The sequence below is a fragment of the Cetorhinus maximus genome, chromosome 2, assembly GCF_964194155.1.
Source record: "Cetorhinus maximus chromosome 2, sCetMax3.hap1.1, whole genome shotgun sequence".
In the NCBI taxonomy this organism is placed as follows: domain Eukaryota; kingdom Metazoa; phylum Chordata; class Chondrichthyes; order Lamniformes; family Cetorhinidae; genus Cetorhinus; species Cetorhinus maximus.
Window position 1 is genome coordinate 48,318,206 of NC_135880.1, and position 19,170 is coordinate 48,337,375.

Here is a 19,170-nt window from a genome sequence, read left to right on the forward strand (position 1 = left end):
AGCATTCCCATAGTTGAAGTTGAAACCCAGCTAAATGACTGCCTAGCCACCTACAAAGCTTCAGAGCATGCAGAAGTTCTGTACCCATATCTGTGACAAACTTGATTGATCATCTCAGTTCATGCTTTCTCTGCTTGTGGAGACGGAAGGAGTTGGCCTTCTTCACCATGCTGGGCTTGCAGCACTTCATGATAAGTACTTGTCAAAACTTGCAGACATGCTGATTTTGTTGCTGAATCAGAGCCATTTTGGACCACTCAGGCCCTGGATTTTCAAAGTTCTTTAAATTTCTAGGTCCCAAGTGGTTCATTGCTGTTTCAAAATTATTGGACCCGAATTTGCTAGAGGTTGGGGACAAGCAGCACCCACCATAAGTCAGACATGCCTGTTCAATTTTCATGAGCTTTTTGTGTGTGGGAAATCAAAACAGTGTGGCTGGAACTTTATGCTTCCCCTGGGGCTGCGATGGTGCAGATTGGAGGGGGTAAAATTGGGTGCATTGGCGGTGACGTTGTGACTGCTGGCCTACCCACCTCCACAGCTATTTTACCCGTGGTGAGAGAGGTGTCAGGCGGCCCACTCACCTGTGAGCTAATTAAGGTCCTTAAGTGGCCAGTTACCAAGGCTGGGTACCGTACCACAAACTACCTCATTCTAAGTAAAGTCTGTATCATTAAAAGTTGCTTTGCTTTGATTTTTGCAGTTCTTTAAAAACTGTCAATAAAGGCGAACCTATAGGATATTTTGACTTGCCTTGCTGTTTTATTGGAAGTATTCATTAGAATAGTTTGTCAACTAAACCTATGTAAATAAATCTGAATGATTTTAATGGTCTTAAAACTGATTATTTTTAGAGATAAATATAAATAAAATATATGATTTTTTTCATTCTCTCAAAACAAAGATGGAATTATATGGAGTATTGTTAATAAAAGTTTATTTCTTGCAGTGTATTTTGGGACCTTTACTGTGCGGCACCTGAAAGAAGAGAAACTTGTGAACATTCAAGTGAAGCAAAAGCCTTTCACGATTACGTAAGTCATAGATCAAATCTGGGGATCCTTCAGTGACAACAATCCATTTTCATATCATGAGCCTGAAGTTTAGCGGTTTGAACCTATTGCCTCACAACTGTGATCTAGTTCAGATCTTAGTTTTAGCAAAGTTGTCAGAGTCAAGTTTCTGCCTGGAAGTAAATGGGTTTGTCAGCTCACTGGAGGTCTCTAGTGGACTGTAATAAGGTTCTGAGTTTCAATTATAATTTGAGTTGTGTTGCAGAAGCAAAAATTAATTGTAAAACTGACAAAAATAAGCTATTTTTACTTGCAAAAGTTTCCTGACTTTCTTCACCCTCTGATTTGAAACCTTGATGATCTTGCCGTATTGTAACCTCTCGTACTGATTACTTGGCTCACAGCTGGTGCAATTTTGTTTTTGTGAGCAAGTACCTTTCAGTTAATTCAAAGCTTTTGATAAATAAGCTGAGCGCCACTGAATGTTATACTGAAAGTACGCCATTTAAAAACTGTTGGTGGGTGTAATTGATCCTGGTGATTTACTGAAAAATAAAATGCAGGTAAGTGAAATATATTGATTGGCTTGACATGGTGTTGCATCTTTTTGGTACACCACCAAAGTCCATTGTGCACCTTAATTGTACAATAAATTGTCTGAATTTTACAATTTTTTTGTTTTAAAAAAAACAACATAATGACTTTATTTTCTGGGGACTTGGCATTGTGAAAGACTAGCATAGTTGTATGGGTTCACTTCTATACATGTTGTGAGTATTCAAAACTGCAATTAGTATTTGGTATTTTTATTGTGATATCAATAATGTTGAATAATTAGACAATATGGGAAACGTAGAACTTGTAGAAGTAAAATTAGGAGCAATTTTGTTTAGTTATAATTTCAACAAACCAGAGCATTTGTTAATTAAAATTTGAATCTTCATCCAAAGAATCATTGATAAGATGAGGTATTCTTCACCTCTTATGTGAGGTGTGTCCAATGCAGAAGTAAATATTGACTCAAGGTTCGCATTTATGTTATCAAAATGTAGAAATGCCTAGGGTAGCTGTGGCTGATAGTGACTTGTTTTGCTTTTTTGTCATTCTGGTTTATTTTTATAGTACCAGGGTTAGGAGTGTATGTTCAGGTCAAGTGTCCTTTATCTGAAACCTCTGGGCTGATTGTTTTTTGATATTCGGTTATTTTCAGTTTTTGGATTTTATTTGCCTATCGTATTGAATATAGTTAGGATGAATAAGTAGTGAGTTGTGGAACCCTAGCTGGTAATGAAGAGTTGGGGGAAAAGGTTTTGTGTCCCTCAGTGGTACGTTAAACAGTTTGTGAAGCAAGAGAAAGCAGCCTCTGGCAGACCGGGCTTTACACTCATACCTGTACTTCCAGAGACTTGTTGGTTCCATTTGGATCAGATATCGTTATTTTCCTGAGGGGCAGCATTTTCTTGGTTGAACTTACCATGGTAGGGTTTGGGTCAGAAGCAAAAACTCTCACAGCAGCTGGGCACAAGGTAAGGCAAACAACTTGACTTCCCTCGCTAAAGGCCGGGTCCGGTGGGCGAGGCTTGTATCGGCTCGGGTCACAGACCTCCTGTGCAAAAAAAGCTCAGTTTTTGGATGTGCCCGGTTTTCGGATGCTTGGATAAAGGCTACTTGATCTGTATTACTTAATACGCATGATAATTAAATGGGTCAAACACTGCTTTTGCTTTTAGTTAGCTAAGCAAACTGAAATCTTGTTTAGTAATTATTAGTCCCTTGTAATACGTTAATTGAGTTGGTGAGTTTGGTATAATTTTTCAATATTGTCTTTTGGCTCAGTCTGCATTTTTATGCCTTTTTCTGGGGGTGCTAATGCTTGCTGTGAAGACACCATCTTTTGTCGAATTTGCAGGTCTAATCATACTGCATATTTGTTACGTTGCTTCAAGTTCCTGAGTACTTTGTAGTATTCCAGTGGCGATGTAAGTTCATAATCAGAAATGTTGCTCCGCATAGCCCAATTGTTGCAGTGGAATGCGTTCTATAAGTATGGGTTCACTTTTACATTTCTTTTATATACAGTGGCATTTATATTCATTTTCATTTTGGAACTGAGGATATTTTATTTTGGAAGTTCAGGAATAACCATTGAGATGACAGCCAATTTCTTCATTTTGATTCTTGTACGGATTCATCCTTTTCGTTCCCTGACATTTCTAGTTTTTTTTTTCTGCGGAGCTTTTAAGGTTTAAAGTGTGCAATGTGAAATTTGACTTCTGATAGGCTTCTTGTGGTGCTGGGAAGTTCTATATTCTGTGTCTACAAATCAGTTTCAAAAGTTGCTGCCATTCTGGTACACACTGTGTGCCCTGTGGGTTTTCCCTTTTCTTTCACTCTCGGTTATGGTTTTAATAAATTCTTCCAGAAATAATCCAGCACAGATCATTGATATTCTTTTCATGCTGTAACACATTTTACTGTCATAAGATCATGAGCTAGAATTATGTAGGTGGTGCATCTTCTCATAAAATCTTTGGACAATTTTTGACTTCCCTCTTGGTCTTTATTCAATGTTCCTTATCAAGGTCCATCATAAGCAGTGGGAATGTTTGTTGATGATTACACAATGTTCAGCACCATTCATGGCTCCTCAGATACTGAAGCAGTCCATGTCCAAATGCAGCAAGACCTGGATGATATCCAGGCTTGGGCTGACAAATGGCAAGTAACATTTGCGCCACACAAGTGTCAGGCAATGCCCATTTTCAACACAAGAGAATCCATCCATCACCCCTTGATGTTCAATGGCATTACTATCACTGAATCCCCCATTGTCAACATCCTTGGGGTGGGGGGGTGGTGGTTACTATTGACCAGAAACTGAACTGGATCAGCCATATAATTACTGTGGCTACAAAGAGCAGGTCAGAGGCTAGGAATCCTTCAATGAGTAACTCATCTCCTGACTTTCCAAAGCCTGTCCATTGTCTACAAGGCACAAGTCAGGAGCGTGACGGAATACTCCCCACTTGCCTGGATGAGTGCAACTCCCACAACACTCAAGAAGCTTGACACCACCCAGGACAAAGCAGCTCGCTTGATTGGTACCGCATCCGCAAACATTTACTCCCTCCACCACCGACACACAGTAGCAGCAGTGTGTACTGTCTACAAGATGCACTGCAGGAATTCACCAAGGCTCCTTCGACAGCACCTTCCAAACCCACAACCATTGCTACCTAGAAGGACAAGGGCAGCAGATAGATGGGAACACCACTGCCTGTAAGTTCCCCTCCAAGTCACTTACCATCCTGACTTGGAAATATATCGTCGATCCTTCACTGTTGCTGGGTAAATCCTAGAACCCCCTCTCTAACAGCACTGTGGGTGTACCTACACCACATGGACTGCAGCGGTTCAAAAAGGCAGCTCACCACCACCTTCTCAAGGGCAACTAGGGATGGGCAATAAATGCAGGCCCAGCAGCGAAGCCCACATCCCATGAATTAATAGAAAAAAGAATATTTTTTTTACTCATGTTGATCAGCACTTTTCCACACTATTATTATTGATTGCCATTCTGTGGTCTCCAGACTGTTATCTGTGTTCTCTTCTACCCCTGACCCAATGACCTTTTATGACAGGCAATCAAATTTGTGACCGTCTAGCTGGAAGCGACCCTTCGTTATTGACTTTCTAACGAGAGGGACCATTCTGTCTCTAGTTACTTTATCTAAGCTCATCAGAATGGCAAAAACCTCTACTAAATTTCCTCTTAGTCTTCCCTGCTTTAGTATTCCCAGCCAGATATTTTTTTGATTTGTCATCACCTACTTTCTATGCCCAAGCTAGTTCTCAATCCAGTTAGCTAATTTCATACTAATTCTCTGAACCTAAATCATCCTCATAAATCTAGCCTGTTGCACTTATGCAGTTGTATTCCAAAATGCCTAGATTTTATCCAATGCATTAGCATGTCTCATACTCTAATTGTTCGAAATGTGCAAGAAAATCTACCAATATGGTTTGAGCCTAACAATTGAAAACAAGCCTCACTTGGGGGATTTTAAAAATTGTTTAGTATATCAGCTTCTCTATCTTCCATATATAACTTAGCAGTTTTCTTTTGGGAGTTATTTATCTATTAAAATAGGTAACGTCAGGACGTTCAATATTTTTCACATTTGAAGTGCCTAATGCCATCAAACAAGCACTCCCAGTCAGCTAAAGACTAAAATTCCCTCCATTTTGCCACAATCTCAGAATAGCACCGAATGCTGTGCAAATGTGATATTTGCATCTTTCATATACTAGCTCTTTTTATGGTCTTTCTGTGATACACTGGCCTGAATTTTCTGGTCAACAGCAAAGCAACAGTGCTCGCTGCTGACCTCGAAGGAAGCTGCCTATAGAGGTTAGAAATCTCTGTGGTGCAGATTTCCCTTTTTCCGACTTTCATTTGAATTTGTGACCAAGTTAAGGGGATCTCCAGGCATCCAGCAACAGTGATGATTATCATGTCAGCCTGAAAATGCAAGTTATTAACAATTCAACGATTTCTATTTGATTGCAGTCTGTGGAGACTGCAACAACACACCCTATGAACAAGAGTAGAATCACTGACAGCACCTTCTACATCTCTATGTTTACCTGGTTAGGTGTGGACTCCAGAGGTTGTTGTCAGTTTCATAGGAGTAACAAAGGCGAACAGTGAATTTTCAGTGTCATTACTATGACAAAATTCAGCCCATTGCCAGTTTAATTCCAAATTAAGGGGCAAATTTATGCCAATGGCCACCAGGGATGAGGCTGAAACTGCAAATTCATTTTATGTGAGGACACTTACAGGGTTGAAGAGAATAAAATGCATATGTAACCCAACTATTGAACCAAACATGATAGTTGCATGCAACAATTGCATATTAATTATTGTGATTTTTGATGGTATTAAGTTATAGTTGGAGGTCACCTGTAAGCAGAACACATCTCATCTTTCTGATGATTACTGGGATTATCCAGAGGCTTTGAGGGATTATATTGGGATAATAACAAACAAGTTTTGTTTCCATATGTGAACAGTTTTGTGAATGCTGAGGAGCTTGGACATTTTGAATAATGTAACTGGCTTCATTTGATTTCTTAATCTATTTTACATATTAATCCTAAATAACATACAAATCAAAACACTGGCATTACTTACCATAATATTTATATATGAAACTACTTTCTGGAAGTTCAATGTACTGTGAAACCTGGTTTGCACTCCCAGTAATCTTACAAGTTCATGGTGATATTCACAGAAAGTATATTTGAACATGTATGGGAAATTGTAATTCCTACAAAAATATTTATTTGCATTATATGTCTATGAGATTCCCATCTCTCGTTTCCCAGATATTAGGTATTTATATACGAAATAAGTAACTCATGTTAGCTATTTTAATAAGCAGAATGCTAAAGCTTCAAATGATACCTGGATATCATAATTAATTCCATTACTTTTTGTTTGGCAAATAAAGTTTGCCTTAGGACAAAGCTTAGTAATTTGTTACATGTTATTTGTTACTTGTAAAAAGAAAACAGCATTTGAGAAAATGCTCAATGGTTAAATGAAATATTTTGAATGAAAATGCACCAACATTTGTCTGTTTTTACTGTTGCTGTCCAGTTGTAAAGATTCAAGCATATTTGTCATGCATTTTGTTCCATTTAATAGTAGATAATGCATCTAATTATATGTTATAGACAGAAATTATAATGCCCCAATTTGCAAGATTTCCTTGTATTAATATTTTCTATTTGTCAACCCACAGAGAATAGTATAACACATACAGGGCATTGTGGTGTACCTTAGAATTGATTCTAATCCAGTTGTTATTAGATTCGAAAACACTTTTTTGTAAGTGAGTCAATAAAAATGCTTGTGTAGGTTGATTTTTTAAAAATATATTTGTTGGTGTCCTTTAAACATATTTTTTTCTTCAATTTTACCAGTCCCTGGGCATGTTGACCATCAGATATTTTTAACTAATGGATTCCATCCTGTTGTGTAGCTGCAGTAGATTTAACAAGAATTATGTGAAATGTATTATTTTTAAATGAGCATGTGCTATTATTGCAGCCTTCATATAAAGTTTCAAGCTTGGTTTACAGCCATGTGTTTGCTGCAATTGTGGTCTAGATCAACAATTCTCAACTGGGGGTCAGTGATAAGGTTTCAAGGGGTTGCCAAATTGGACTGAGAACTCGAGAGCAAAATGCATCTGACCAGAATACCCCAGAAATGTTGACTAATGAACTTAAAATTCAATTCGGAGGCAAGGTGACTGATGGTGGGGCAGCCTTGATTCCTGTGGTTCAACAGATCCGCCTTGATAGATTTTGGTGACCGCTTGCTGGTGGCTGATAGGGTTAGTTCCAGTATTGATTGGTGCCCCTTTACCTTGGCGAGTCCAAATGGCACAACCAGGATGGCCGGGCATGGCTCATGGATTTGTCAGATAGAAAGTGGTTTTCTGTTTCTCTGTTGTCGCTCCATCCATCAAGGGTGCAGCAGCATAGGCTCATTTTTGCCCTCCCCAGCTCAGCAAGCTATTTCATTTGTTATTGAGCTGGAGGAGATCAACCCAAAGGATGGACTTTTACAAATTTTAAGGTGCCCTGCTGATGTGTTTGAAGGCACGGGGTTGGGGGTAGGGTTGGTGCTGGGCTCGTAAAATGCAGCGCATGGCCCATCTGTTGCCTACTTGCCTGCCCTGGACCTGTCTCATTTTATGCGGTGGTGATGGAGGAATTGGGTGGCCCACCTGCCATTGCGCCTTTTGAGGGTCTTAATTAATGGCCACTTAAGGGCCTCATCGCATTCCCATCGCTATATCACCCGCAGCAGGAGAAGACCCACACTATGTGGGGAGCCCGGCATCAATAGCTGGTTCAGGCAAGATGGATGCACTTACTTTGGGGGTCCACTGTGCCTATCGGATGCACGGCCCCAAGGTCATACTCCCCTTTAACCCCCCCACCAACCTCTCAAACCTGGCCCCCAACCTGCTCACCCCTCACTGTGGCCTGCCGCTCACCCCAGACAGGCCCCGCCAATACCCCGGACTTAACTTCAGTTTGGCCTCCATTAGCTCCTCTTCTTCGTAGACTAGCAATAGCCTCATCAGTGGCCACTGTTCAAACCTTGTGCTGCTAGGATTGAGAGCTGCCGGCTATCTGATTGTTGTCAGCTCTCTAAGGTGGGACTTCCTCCCCAAATGGGGGTAGACATCTCATCCTTAGCCAATTAACACCCTACTGAACGTTAAATGGCTGTGGGACAGCCGGTATCGGTGGGGATGCGTTCCCTGCTGACTCTTCAGGTGGTGAGGCAGGAAACCCCACCATCCAAAAAATCCTGCCCAAAGTTAATATAGGGTTGACACCAGTGTCAGGTTTTCCAACAAGCCACTCATGGAGGAACTTAGACTCAGATCCCTAGAGTAAAATGTCTCTGGGGCGAGAGTGGCATGGTGATATGTCACTGGACTAGTAATCTAGAGGCCCAGGTTAATCGTCTGGGTACATGCAATCAAATCCTGCCATGGCAGCTGGTGGAATTGAAATTTGATTAATAAATCTGGAATATAAAGCCAGTCTCAGTAATGGTAACTATGGCATGATCATCAATTGTTGTAAAAAACTCTCTGGCTCACTAATCTAGGGAAGGAATTCTGCCATCCTGGAGTGTGACTCCAGATCAACAGCAATGTGGTTGACTCCTAACTGCCCTCTGAAATGGCCTAGCAAGCCACACAGTTCAAAGGCAATTAAGGGTGAGCAACAAATGCTGGCCTTGCCAGCGATGCTCACATCCCATGAAAGAATAAATGAATCTCCTCTCAGTTTGGGTTGCACCACATGACTTCAGACCTCATTACAACCTTGGTCCAAACACAGACAAAAGAGCTTAATTCCAGGGGTGGGATCAGACTGATTGTCCTTAACTTCAAGGCAGCATTCAGCTGAGTGTGGTAAAATTGAAGTCAGTAGGAATCAGGGCGAATACACGGGCTGGGGTTATACCTAGCGCAAAGGATGATGGTTGTGGTTTTTGGAGGCCAATTATCTCCTTTTGCTGGAATTTCTCAGAGCAGTGTTCTAGGCCAAACCATCTTCAGCTGCTTCGTCAATGACCTTCCCTCCATCATAAAGACAGGAGTGGGGATTGCACAATGTTCAATATCATTCACAACTCCTCAGATAATGAAGCAGTCTGTGCCTATATGCAGCAAGACCTGGAAAACATTCCGACTTAGACTGATAAGTGGCATGTAACATTCATAACACACAACCGCTAGGCAATGGTCATCTCCAACAAGAGAGAATAACCACCACCCCATGACATTCAGCGGCTTTACCATCGCTGAATCCCCCACCATCAACATCACTGTTCTGGTCAGCATTGACCAGGAACTTAACTGTAGCAACACATAAATAATGTGGCTGCAGAAGCCAGTCAAAGGCTGGGAATTCTGTGACAAATAGCTCCCTTCCCTACTCCCCAATGCCTGCCCACCATCTACAAGGCACACATGAGAAGTGTGATGGAATACTCCCCACTTGCCTAGATGAGTGCTGCTTCAATAACAGAAAGTTCACACCATCCAGGGCAAAGCAACCCGCTTGACCGGTACCCTGTCCACTACCTTAAACATTCACTCCCTCCACCAACATTGCTGCATGGCAGCAGTGTGAATCATCTACAAGAGGCCACACACCAATACTCCTTCAACATTAGTTTCCAAGCCTACGACCTCTACCAGATAGAAGAACAAGGGCAACAGATGCATGCGAACACCACCACCTGCAAGTTCCCCTTCAAGTCACACACCATCCTGACTTGGGGCTACATCACTGTTCCTTCACTGTCACTGGGTCAAAATCCTGGAACCCCCTACCTAACAGGAGTAATTACACTACATGGACTGCTGTAGTTCAAGAAGGTGGCTTACCACCACCTTGAGCGCAATTAAGTTTGGGAAATAAATGTTGGCTTTGCCAGCAATGCCCACATTCTATGAACAAATAACAATTCCAAGCCCTCTCCCACAGAGTGCAACATTTTTTCAGTAAGGCACATATGAATTTTCTCTCTGCAGGTATTTATTTTGCTTTCAGTTAATGATTTCCCACTATTCACTCATTTTTGTAGCTTTCAGTTTACTGTCTACGTGCATTTTGGGTAATAATTTCCACTAATGGCCGCAAATTCTGATTGTTCTAATGTCCTTCAGGGAAGGAAATCTGTTGCCCTTACCTGGTCTGGCCTACATGTGACTCCAGACCCACAGCAATGTGGTTGACTCTTAAATGTCCTCTGAAATGGCCTAGCAAGCCACTCAGTTGTAACAAAACACTACAAAGTAACAAAAAAGGAATGAAACTGGACGGACTACCTGGCATCGACCTAGGCACCAAAAACGACAACGGCAATCTCAGCCCTGTCAACCCTTACTAACATCTGGGGATTAGTGCCAAAATTGGGAGAGCTGTCTTACAGACTAGTCAAGCAACAGACTGACATAGTCATCCTTATGGATAATGTCCCAGATACCACCATCACCATCCCTGGGTATGTCCTGTCCCACCGGCAGGACAGACCCAGCAGAGGTGGTGGGACAGTGGTATACAGTTGGGAGGGAGTTGCCCTGAGAGTCCTCAACATCGACTCCGGGCCCCATGAAGTCTCATGGCATCAGGTCAAACATGGGCAAGGAAATCCCCTGCTGATTACCACGTACCGCCCTCCCTCAGCTGATGAATCAGTGCTCCTCCATGTTGAACATCACTCGGAGGAAGCACTGAGGGTGGCAAGGGCACAGAATGTTCTCTGGGTGGGGGGCTTCAATGTCCATCTCCAAGAGTGGCTCGGTAGCACCACTACTGACCAAGCTGGCCAAGTCCTAAATAACGTAGCTGCTAGACTGGGTCTGTGGCAGGTGGTGAGGGAACCAACAAGAGAGAAAAATATACTTGACCTCATCCTCACCAACCTAGCTGCCGCAGATGCATCTGTCCATGACAGTATCGGTAGGAGTGACCATCACACAGTCACTGTGGAGACGAAGTCCCGGCTTCACATTGAGCATATCCTCCATAATGTGTGGCACTACCACCGTTGAAAATGGGATAGATTTCAAACAGATCTAATGTTATAACTGATGCAATTGGTAAAGTGGAGTTATTTTTAAAAATCTCAGAGGGAAATTTAAACAACTGTCATAACCAATAATTTTAAGTGTTATGTTTGAGATGCGACTCTAAACTCAGGAATCAGACCACTAGTTCTTGAGGTTTTACATTAAACTAAATTAAACAGTTTATTAATTTACACAGGTTAAAATATATGTACATATGGCTACAAATTACTACTATCATAACTTTTAACAAATTCCCAAACTAATCTCCATTAAGGCTCAGCAACCCATAGACTTAACCAAACACCAGGCAAAGCATTTTCACCTTATGAATTCAAAGTGAGGTTCTTTTCACTGTGGAGCCAGTTGGAGGCTTGCAGCTGCCTTTTGATCTTACATTGCCTCTGCTTGCACACCTGTAAACTACTGAAGTCATACCTAACAGCCCATTGAATGTTAATTCTCATTGTATCAACAACCTCTTTGAACTTCACCTTTTAACAGTGAAACTCCTTTCATAATACCAATTTTATTAGTAATATAAACATATGGCTTTGTATCTGCTAGGTGTTAAGTTTTCACCCCAGTTCTTGAATGCTCTATTCAAAAAATGCAACTGCACGCTAACTCTCTTCCATATAAAAACTAGTACCCATCAAAGTACTCAGACTAACTGGTTTTAACCCAATTAAGAAAGACCCGCATACTAAACTTCTACTTCAAAAGAAAAGTACTTTCCAAAATATTATATACATTAATAGCTTCATGACATCTAGCAACTCAAGACTGGGCATCCATGAGCTGCTGTGGGCCATCAGCACCAGTAGAATTGTACTTGAGCACAATCTGTAACCTCATGGCCCCGGCATATCTCCCACTCTACCATTACCACCAAGCCAGGAGATCAACCCTGGTTCAATGAAGAGTGCAAGAGGGCATGCCAGGTGCAGCAGCAGGCATACCTAAAAATGAGGTATCAGTCTGATGAAGATATAACAGGACTACTTACATGCCAAATAGCATAAGCAGAAGTGATAGACAGGGCTAAGTGATCCCACAACCAACGGATCAGATCTAAGCTCTGCAGTCCTGCCACATCCAGTCGTGAATGGTGGTGAACAATTAAACAACTCACTGGAGGAGGAGGCTCCACAAATATCCCCATCCTCAATGATGGAGGAGCCTTGCACATGAGTGCAAAAGATAAGGCTGAAGCAATTGCTACAGTCTTCAGCCAGAAGTGCCAAGTGGATGATCCATCTCGGCCTCCTCCAGAGGTCCCCAGCATCACAGATGCTAGTCTTCAGCCAATTCGACTCACTCCACGTGATATCAAGGAACGGCTGAAGGCACTGTATACTGCAAAGCCTATGGGCCCTGACAATATTCCAACAACAGTACTGAAGACTTGTGCTCCAGAACCTGCTGTGCCCCTAGCCAAGGTGTTCCAGTTCAGCTATAACACTGGCATCTACCCGGCTAGGTGGAAAATTGCCCAAGTATGTCCTGTACACAAAAAGCAGGACAAATCCAACCTGGCCAATTACTGCTCCAGCAGTCTACTCTCGATCGTCAGTAAAGTAATGGAAGGGGTCATCAACAGTGCTACCAAGAGGCACTTGCTTAGCAATAACCTGCTCACTGACGTCCAGTTTGGATTCCGCCAGGGCCACTCAGCTCCTGACCTTATTACAGCCTTGTTTCAAACATGGACAAAAGAGCTGAACTCCAGAGGTGAGGTGAGAGTGATTGCCCTTGATATCAAGGCAGCATTTGACAGAGTATGGCATCAAGGAGCCCTAGCAAAACTGGAGTCAATGGGAATCAGGGGGAAAACTCTCCGCTGGTTGGAGTCATACATAGCACAAAGAAAGATGGCTGTGGTTTTTGGAAGCCAGTCATCTCAGCTCCAGGACATCACTGCAGGAGTTCCTCAGGGTAGTGCCCTTGGCCCAACCATCTTCAGCTGCTTCATCAATAACCTTCCTTCCATCATAAGGTCAGAAGTGGGGATGTTCGCTGATGATTGCACAATGTTCAGCACCATTCGCGACTCCTCAGATACTGAAGCAGTCTATGTCCAAATGCAGCAAGACTTGGACAATATCTAGGCTTGGGCTGATAAGTGGCAAGTAACATTCGCACACATATGTGTCAGGCAATGACCATCTCCAACAAGAGAGAATGCAACCATCGCCCCTTGATGTTTAATGGCACTACCATCACTGAACCCCCTACTATCAACACCCTGGGGGTTATCATTGACCAGAAACTGAACTGGACTAGTCATAGAAATACTGTGGCTACAAGAGCAGGTCAGTGGCTAGGAGTCATGCGACAAGTAACCCACCTCTTGACTCCCCAAAGCCTGTCCACCATCTATTAGGCACAAGTCAGTAGTGTGATGGAATTCTCTCCGCTTGCCTGGATGAATGCAGCTTCTACTATACTCACAAAGCTTGACACCATTCAGGACAAAGCAGCCTGCTTGATTGACACCACATCCATAAATATTCACTCCCTCCACCACCAATGCACAGTAGCAGCAGTGTGTACCATCTTCAAAATTCAGGAATTCACCAAGGCTCCTTCAACAGTACCTTCCAAACCCACAGCCACTATCATCTAGAAGGACGAGGGCAGCAAAAAGATAGGAACACCACCACCTAGAATTTCCCTTCCTGGTCACTCACCATCCTGGCTTGGAAATATATCACCGTTCCTTCACTGTTGCTGGGTCAAAATCCTAGAACTCCCTTCGAACAGCACTGTGGGTGTACCCACACCATTTGGACTACAGCGGTTCAAGAAGGCAGCTCATCACCACCTTCTCAAGGGCAACTCTTGATGAGCAATAAATGCTGGCCCAGCCAGTGAAGCCCACATCCCATGAATGAATAAAAAAATGTTATATTTAACTTTTTGGTTAATCATTTCCTTGTTTTTTGGTCAAACATTCCTCCTTTTGGACTTTATCCCTGTATTCTTTTTTTGGCTTTTTGGTTAATATTGCTGAAAAGAGAGACATGTTACTGAACCCTTCATCTTACATTCATGAGGACAAATTCAAGGATGCTACACATTGATCACAATAATTTATACCACAGGAGAAAAGGGTTCTTATTGGTTGGCAAGTCAACTCTGATTGGCCAAGGCATTGCCATAGAGAAAGCAACAGGGAAAATATTGGCTCCCCTAGCTCCTGGGTAATTCGTAAAAGGCACAAGGCTTGAAAATATTCCATTTGTTTGCAGAAAACAGGTCTCTGCACATGAATGTATATCGCTTCAAGCAAGTGTAACTGAGCCACATTATGAGCTTGACTGATTAACTTAAATTGTTTGTTAGTGTAGTTACTGGTGGACTCGGGATTGTTCAGAAGGTGCTGCGCAATTGCAGAATCACATCTAAGAGTAGACATTTTGCCTTGGGTTTTGCAAGCGTTGGCTGGCCGAGTATGCTCTGTACTCTGCCTATTACGAACAACCAAAGGAACGTGCTGTTTGATTCAGTCAGACAATCTTTGGGACATGTAACCTATGTACTTGGCATTGCACCGACAATGGTGTTGCTCAATTGTGTGGTAGGCAGAACAAAGTCAGCATCCTGTTAGTTGAAAATACTACTCCATAGCCATTGCATAGTAGCAGTGTGATATATTGCTTAATCTGTTGTTCAAATTTTAGACCTGGAGAAATTGGTCAGTGTCGTCTTCTCCTGATGCTCTTCCTGCTATCCCAATGTGTAATATTTTGGACAAGAATTCTTACAGGTAGATTTGAGTGAGCAATCCTGAGACAAAGAAACCTAATCATCTCGTTGAATCATCAGCGTTATATATTTAGTGTTAGATGTGTGGGTGATTGTTTCAGTTTTTTAAATGGATTACAGCAGTATGAAATTCTGTTTTATATTATCAGTGTATATTTCATGTTGTATTTTCAGCTGTATGTTGACAATGGATTCTATTACAGCAGATACCTTCAATACAACAAGAGGATTGTGCTCACAAATGCCATAAAAATAGTTGTACATGTGTAAACAGTATCGTGCAGTATATAAAATAGTTGAATAAATTGGCTGTACAATTAGTAAAAATAAGAGACTTGCAGTTATATACTACCTTTCACAACCTCAGAACATCCCAAAGCCCGTTATAGCTAGTGAAGTAGTTTTTGGCGTGTACTGTTACAATTATCACTGTTGTAATGTAGGAAATGAAGCAAACAAGTTGTGCACAGAGAGTTCCCACAAACAGTAATGTGATGATGACCAGATCATATCTTTTTAGCTATTGATTGAGGGATAAATATTGGGCATGACGGTGGGGAGAATCTCCTGCTCTTCTTTGAAATAGGCTCTTTTACATCCACATTTCAGCTGACGTGTATTTACTAACCTGTCTCTGCCTTCCTTAATTTGATTACAGCTCCTTTGATAGTAAAACCATGCTCCCTGTCTTTGTGTCACCTTTGTTATTATATACAGAGGTGCAGTAGCATAGTCCTTGGCCAGTAATCTGGAGGTCTAAACTAATAATCTGGAGATGTATGTTCAAATCCCACCACAGCAGCTGGTGAATTTAAATTTAGGTTAGTAAACCGGAATAAAAACACTAGCATCAGTAATGATGACCATGAAACTACCCAATTGTTATAAAAAGCGATCTGGGTGCTAGCGTCCTTTAGGATAGGAAACTGCCTTCCTTACTTGGTTTGGCCTAAATGTGAGTCCAGACCCACAGCAACGTGGTTGACTCTCAACTGCCTTCTGAAATGGCCTAGCAGTTGTGTTCAAGAAGACAGCTCACCACCTCAAGGGCAGTTGGGGATGGACAATAAATGCTGCTTTGCCAGTGACACCCCATCCTGTAAATGAATAAGAAAAGAAACATGCTCCCTATATTGAGTTCCAGAGCTCCGAGAAAAGCAATGTCCTAACATTGAATCCTGGGGGACATTACTATGTTGCATCCCTCCAGTGTAAAAAAACATCCTTTAATAATTGCTCTTTGTTTCCTACCCTTCAACCAATTCCATCCTGCCATATCCCTTTAATATTCTGTGCCTTAATTTAATTAACTTCTCTGGTTACCTACTTTTCCCCCTGCATTGATTGATGTGTTTTTTTTTACAGTGGAACAAAAAGTGATGGTACAGTTGTTGTAAAAAATAAAATCCTTGGGTATATTTTCAAATTTTGCCCTACTCCCCTGGCTATGTCGTACTGTGGATAACTATACAGTATGCTTTACAAAAGGAAATTTCAAAATGTTGTCAGGCTCTCTGTCTTCCAGCACCTCCATCCATGCCTTTTCAGCCAAGGATAACAATCTTATTAGCAATTCATTTAATTCATTCCAAACTGTTACTTTATCTGTAAAATGAAGCTGAAAAACAGACCCTGGGCGGAATTTTACGGCTCCGTCGTGGTGAGGGCGGCACCGTAAAATGCAGCGAGCCTTTCAAAAGTCCATTGACTTCGGCGGGTCCAGAAGATCCCACCAGCAGGAGGGGCCTTAAAATTCTGCCCTCTGTATTTGAGTGGGATCAGAATAAGTGAGTGACTAAACTAAAGATCTCTCTTACTGGATAGGAGATGAATCGCTTAATTTAAAAAATCCACATGCTGAGAGAATGCTGCAAGTGCTCCTTCCAGACAATTTTTTAATTAACAAAGATCTCACATTTTAGGTACAGCATATCTCAGTATAGCTTGCATCTATATAGTAGATGGAATATCCTCTCTTACATCACCTATATATCGGCTCAAAGAAAATCCTAAGATGTTTTACCAGTACATTAAGCGCAAGAGGATAACTAAGGAAAAGGTATGGTCTATCAGAGATATACATGGTAACTTGTGGGTTTATTCAGAAGATTTGGGCAGGGCTCTCAATGAGTACTTTGTCCTCCTTCATTAAGGAGGATTGGAGTTCTGCGAACATTGCACCATTATTTTAAAAGGGTGCAAGGAATAGGCCAGATAATTGTAGATCAGTCAGTCTGACTTTGGTGGTGGGCAAATTATTGGAAACAATTCGGAGAGACAGGATAAGCTGTTACTTAGAAAGGCAGATTGATCAGGGATAGTCAGCATGGTTTTGTTAGGGGAAGATCGCGCCTTACTAACTTAATAGAATTTTTTGAGGAAGTAACAAGGAGGATTGATGAGGGTAGTGTAGTGGATGTTGTCTACAGGGATTTCAGTAAGGCATTTCAGTAAGGATTCAGTCAGGCCCACATAGCAGACTGGTCAGGAAAGTGAGATCTCATGGGATACAGGGGAAGGTGGCAGGTTGGATCCAAAATTGGCTCAGTGACAGGAAACAAAGAGTAATGGTCGATGGATGATTTTGCAAATGGAAAATGGTTTCCATTGGCATTCTACAGGGCTCACTGTTGGGTTCCTTGCTGTTTATTGTATATATTAATAACTTAGACTTAAATGTGGGATGCATGATTGGGAAATTTGCAGATGACACAAAAATGGCCATGTAGTTGATAATGAAGAGGAAAGCTGTTGACTCCAGAATGATATCAATGGTTTGGTTGAGTGGGCGGAGAAGTGGTGAATGGAATTCCATTTGGATAAGTGTGAGGTAATGCATTTGGGGAGGGCAAACAAAGCAATGGAATACTCGAGAAATGGAAAGTTATTGAGAGACGTTGAGGAAGTGAGAGGCCTTGGAGTGCATGTCCACAGGTCCTTGAAGGTGGCAGGACAGGTGGACAAGGTGGTCAAGAAAGTGTATGTAATGCTTTCCTTTATTGGGTGAGGTATTGAATATAAAAGTAAGGATGTAAATGATGGAACTGTATATAATGCTGGTTAGGCCACAGCTGGAATTTTGTGTACAGTTCTGGTCACCACAATACAGGAAGGACATAATTGCTCTGGAGAGAGTGCAGAGGAGATTTACAAGAATGTTGCCAGGGCTTGAAAATTGCAGCTATGAGGAGAGATTGGATAGGCTAGGGTTGTTTTCCTTAGAATGGAGGAGGCTAAGGGGTGACCTAATTGAGGTGTACAAAATTATGAGGGGCCTAGTTAGGGTAGACAGGAAAGACTTATTTCCCCTAGCTGAGGGAACAATTACCAGGGGGCATAGATTTAAGGTGATTGGTAGAAGGAATAGAGGGGACATGAGGAAAAACCTTTTCACCCAGAGGGTGATAGGCATCTGGAATTCACTGCCTAAGTTGGTGGTTGAGGCTGACATGCTCAGCTTATTTAAAAGGTGCCTGGATCTGCATCTGCAAGGCTACGGACCATGCGCTGAAAAGTGGAATTAAAAATGAAAGACTAGTTTCTTTTTTCTCTTTTTGGCCGGCAAGACACGATGGGCTGAATTACCTCTTTCTGCACCGTAACTTTTTTGTGGTTCGTTGGTTCTGTGGCTCAGTTTCCAGCTTGCTTAGGACAACTCTCCTACTCGTTGGGACCGGTTATGTAGCCCTAGCTCTCTGACACTGGTAGGTGTAATCAATGAGAAAGGTTGATCATATGTAAATGAAAATTGCAACATTTAATAAAAATCTAAGAAGCACAGTAAAAAATGATGATGTTGCTTCCGTTAGCTATAAACTTTGTCGTATAATGTAAGGTTCCTATTGAGTAGTACATGACAAAATGGGATGAAGCTGGAATTTCAGACGCAGGACCAGGTCAGCATTTTCTTGGGAAAAGGGGGCATGGGTAGTGCAGGAGTAGCATATCTTTGAACCTACCAATGTATTGCCTAACCTATCCCTTGTTGTCCATGAAATGTCTTACGTAGAGAATGCCTTGACAGAGTCCATAGTGGATCACACTGTTAAAGAGCTGGTACCTTCCGGGGTGAAACTCAATTGATTCCCATACTTAAGTCCCAGCTGAAAGTCGTCTTCCCTCCAGAACTGGAGATCATCAGAGAAGCTGCAGCAGAATCTTTAGCACTTCTGAAACTGCAGAATCCTGTACAGCAATCTTGTCCCAGA

At 41.9% G+C, this 19,170-nt stretch overlaps 1 protein-coding gene across 10 annotated transcripts in view; it reads left to right on the forward strand.

Moving 5' to 3' along the window:
• LOC144694155 (single-stranded DNA-binding protein 2) overlaps positions 1-19,170 on the forward strand; it is a 587,421-nt gene that overhangs the window by 237,753 nt on the left and 330,498 nt on the right. For all 10 annotated transcript variants that reach the window (XM_078564501.1, XM_078564508.1, XM_078564524.1 and 7 more), the window contains exon 4: positions 950-1,034. In XM_078564501.1, coding sequence (XP_078420627.1) covers positions 950-1,034 — 85 coding nt within the window. The remainder of the gene's footprint in view (positions 1-949; positions 1,035-19,170) is intronic.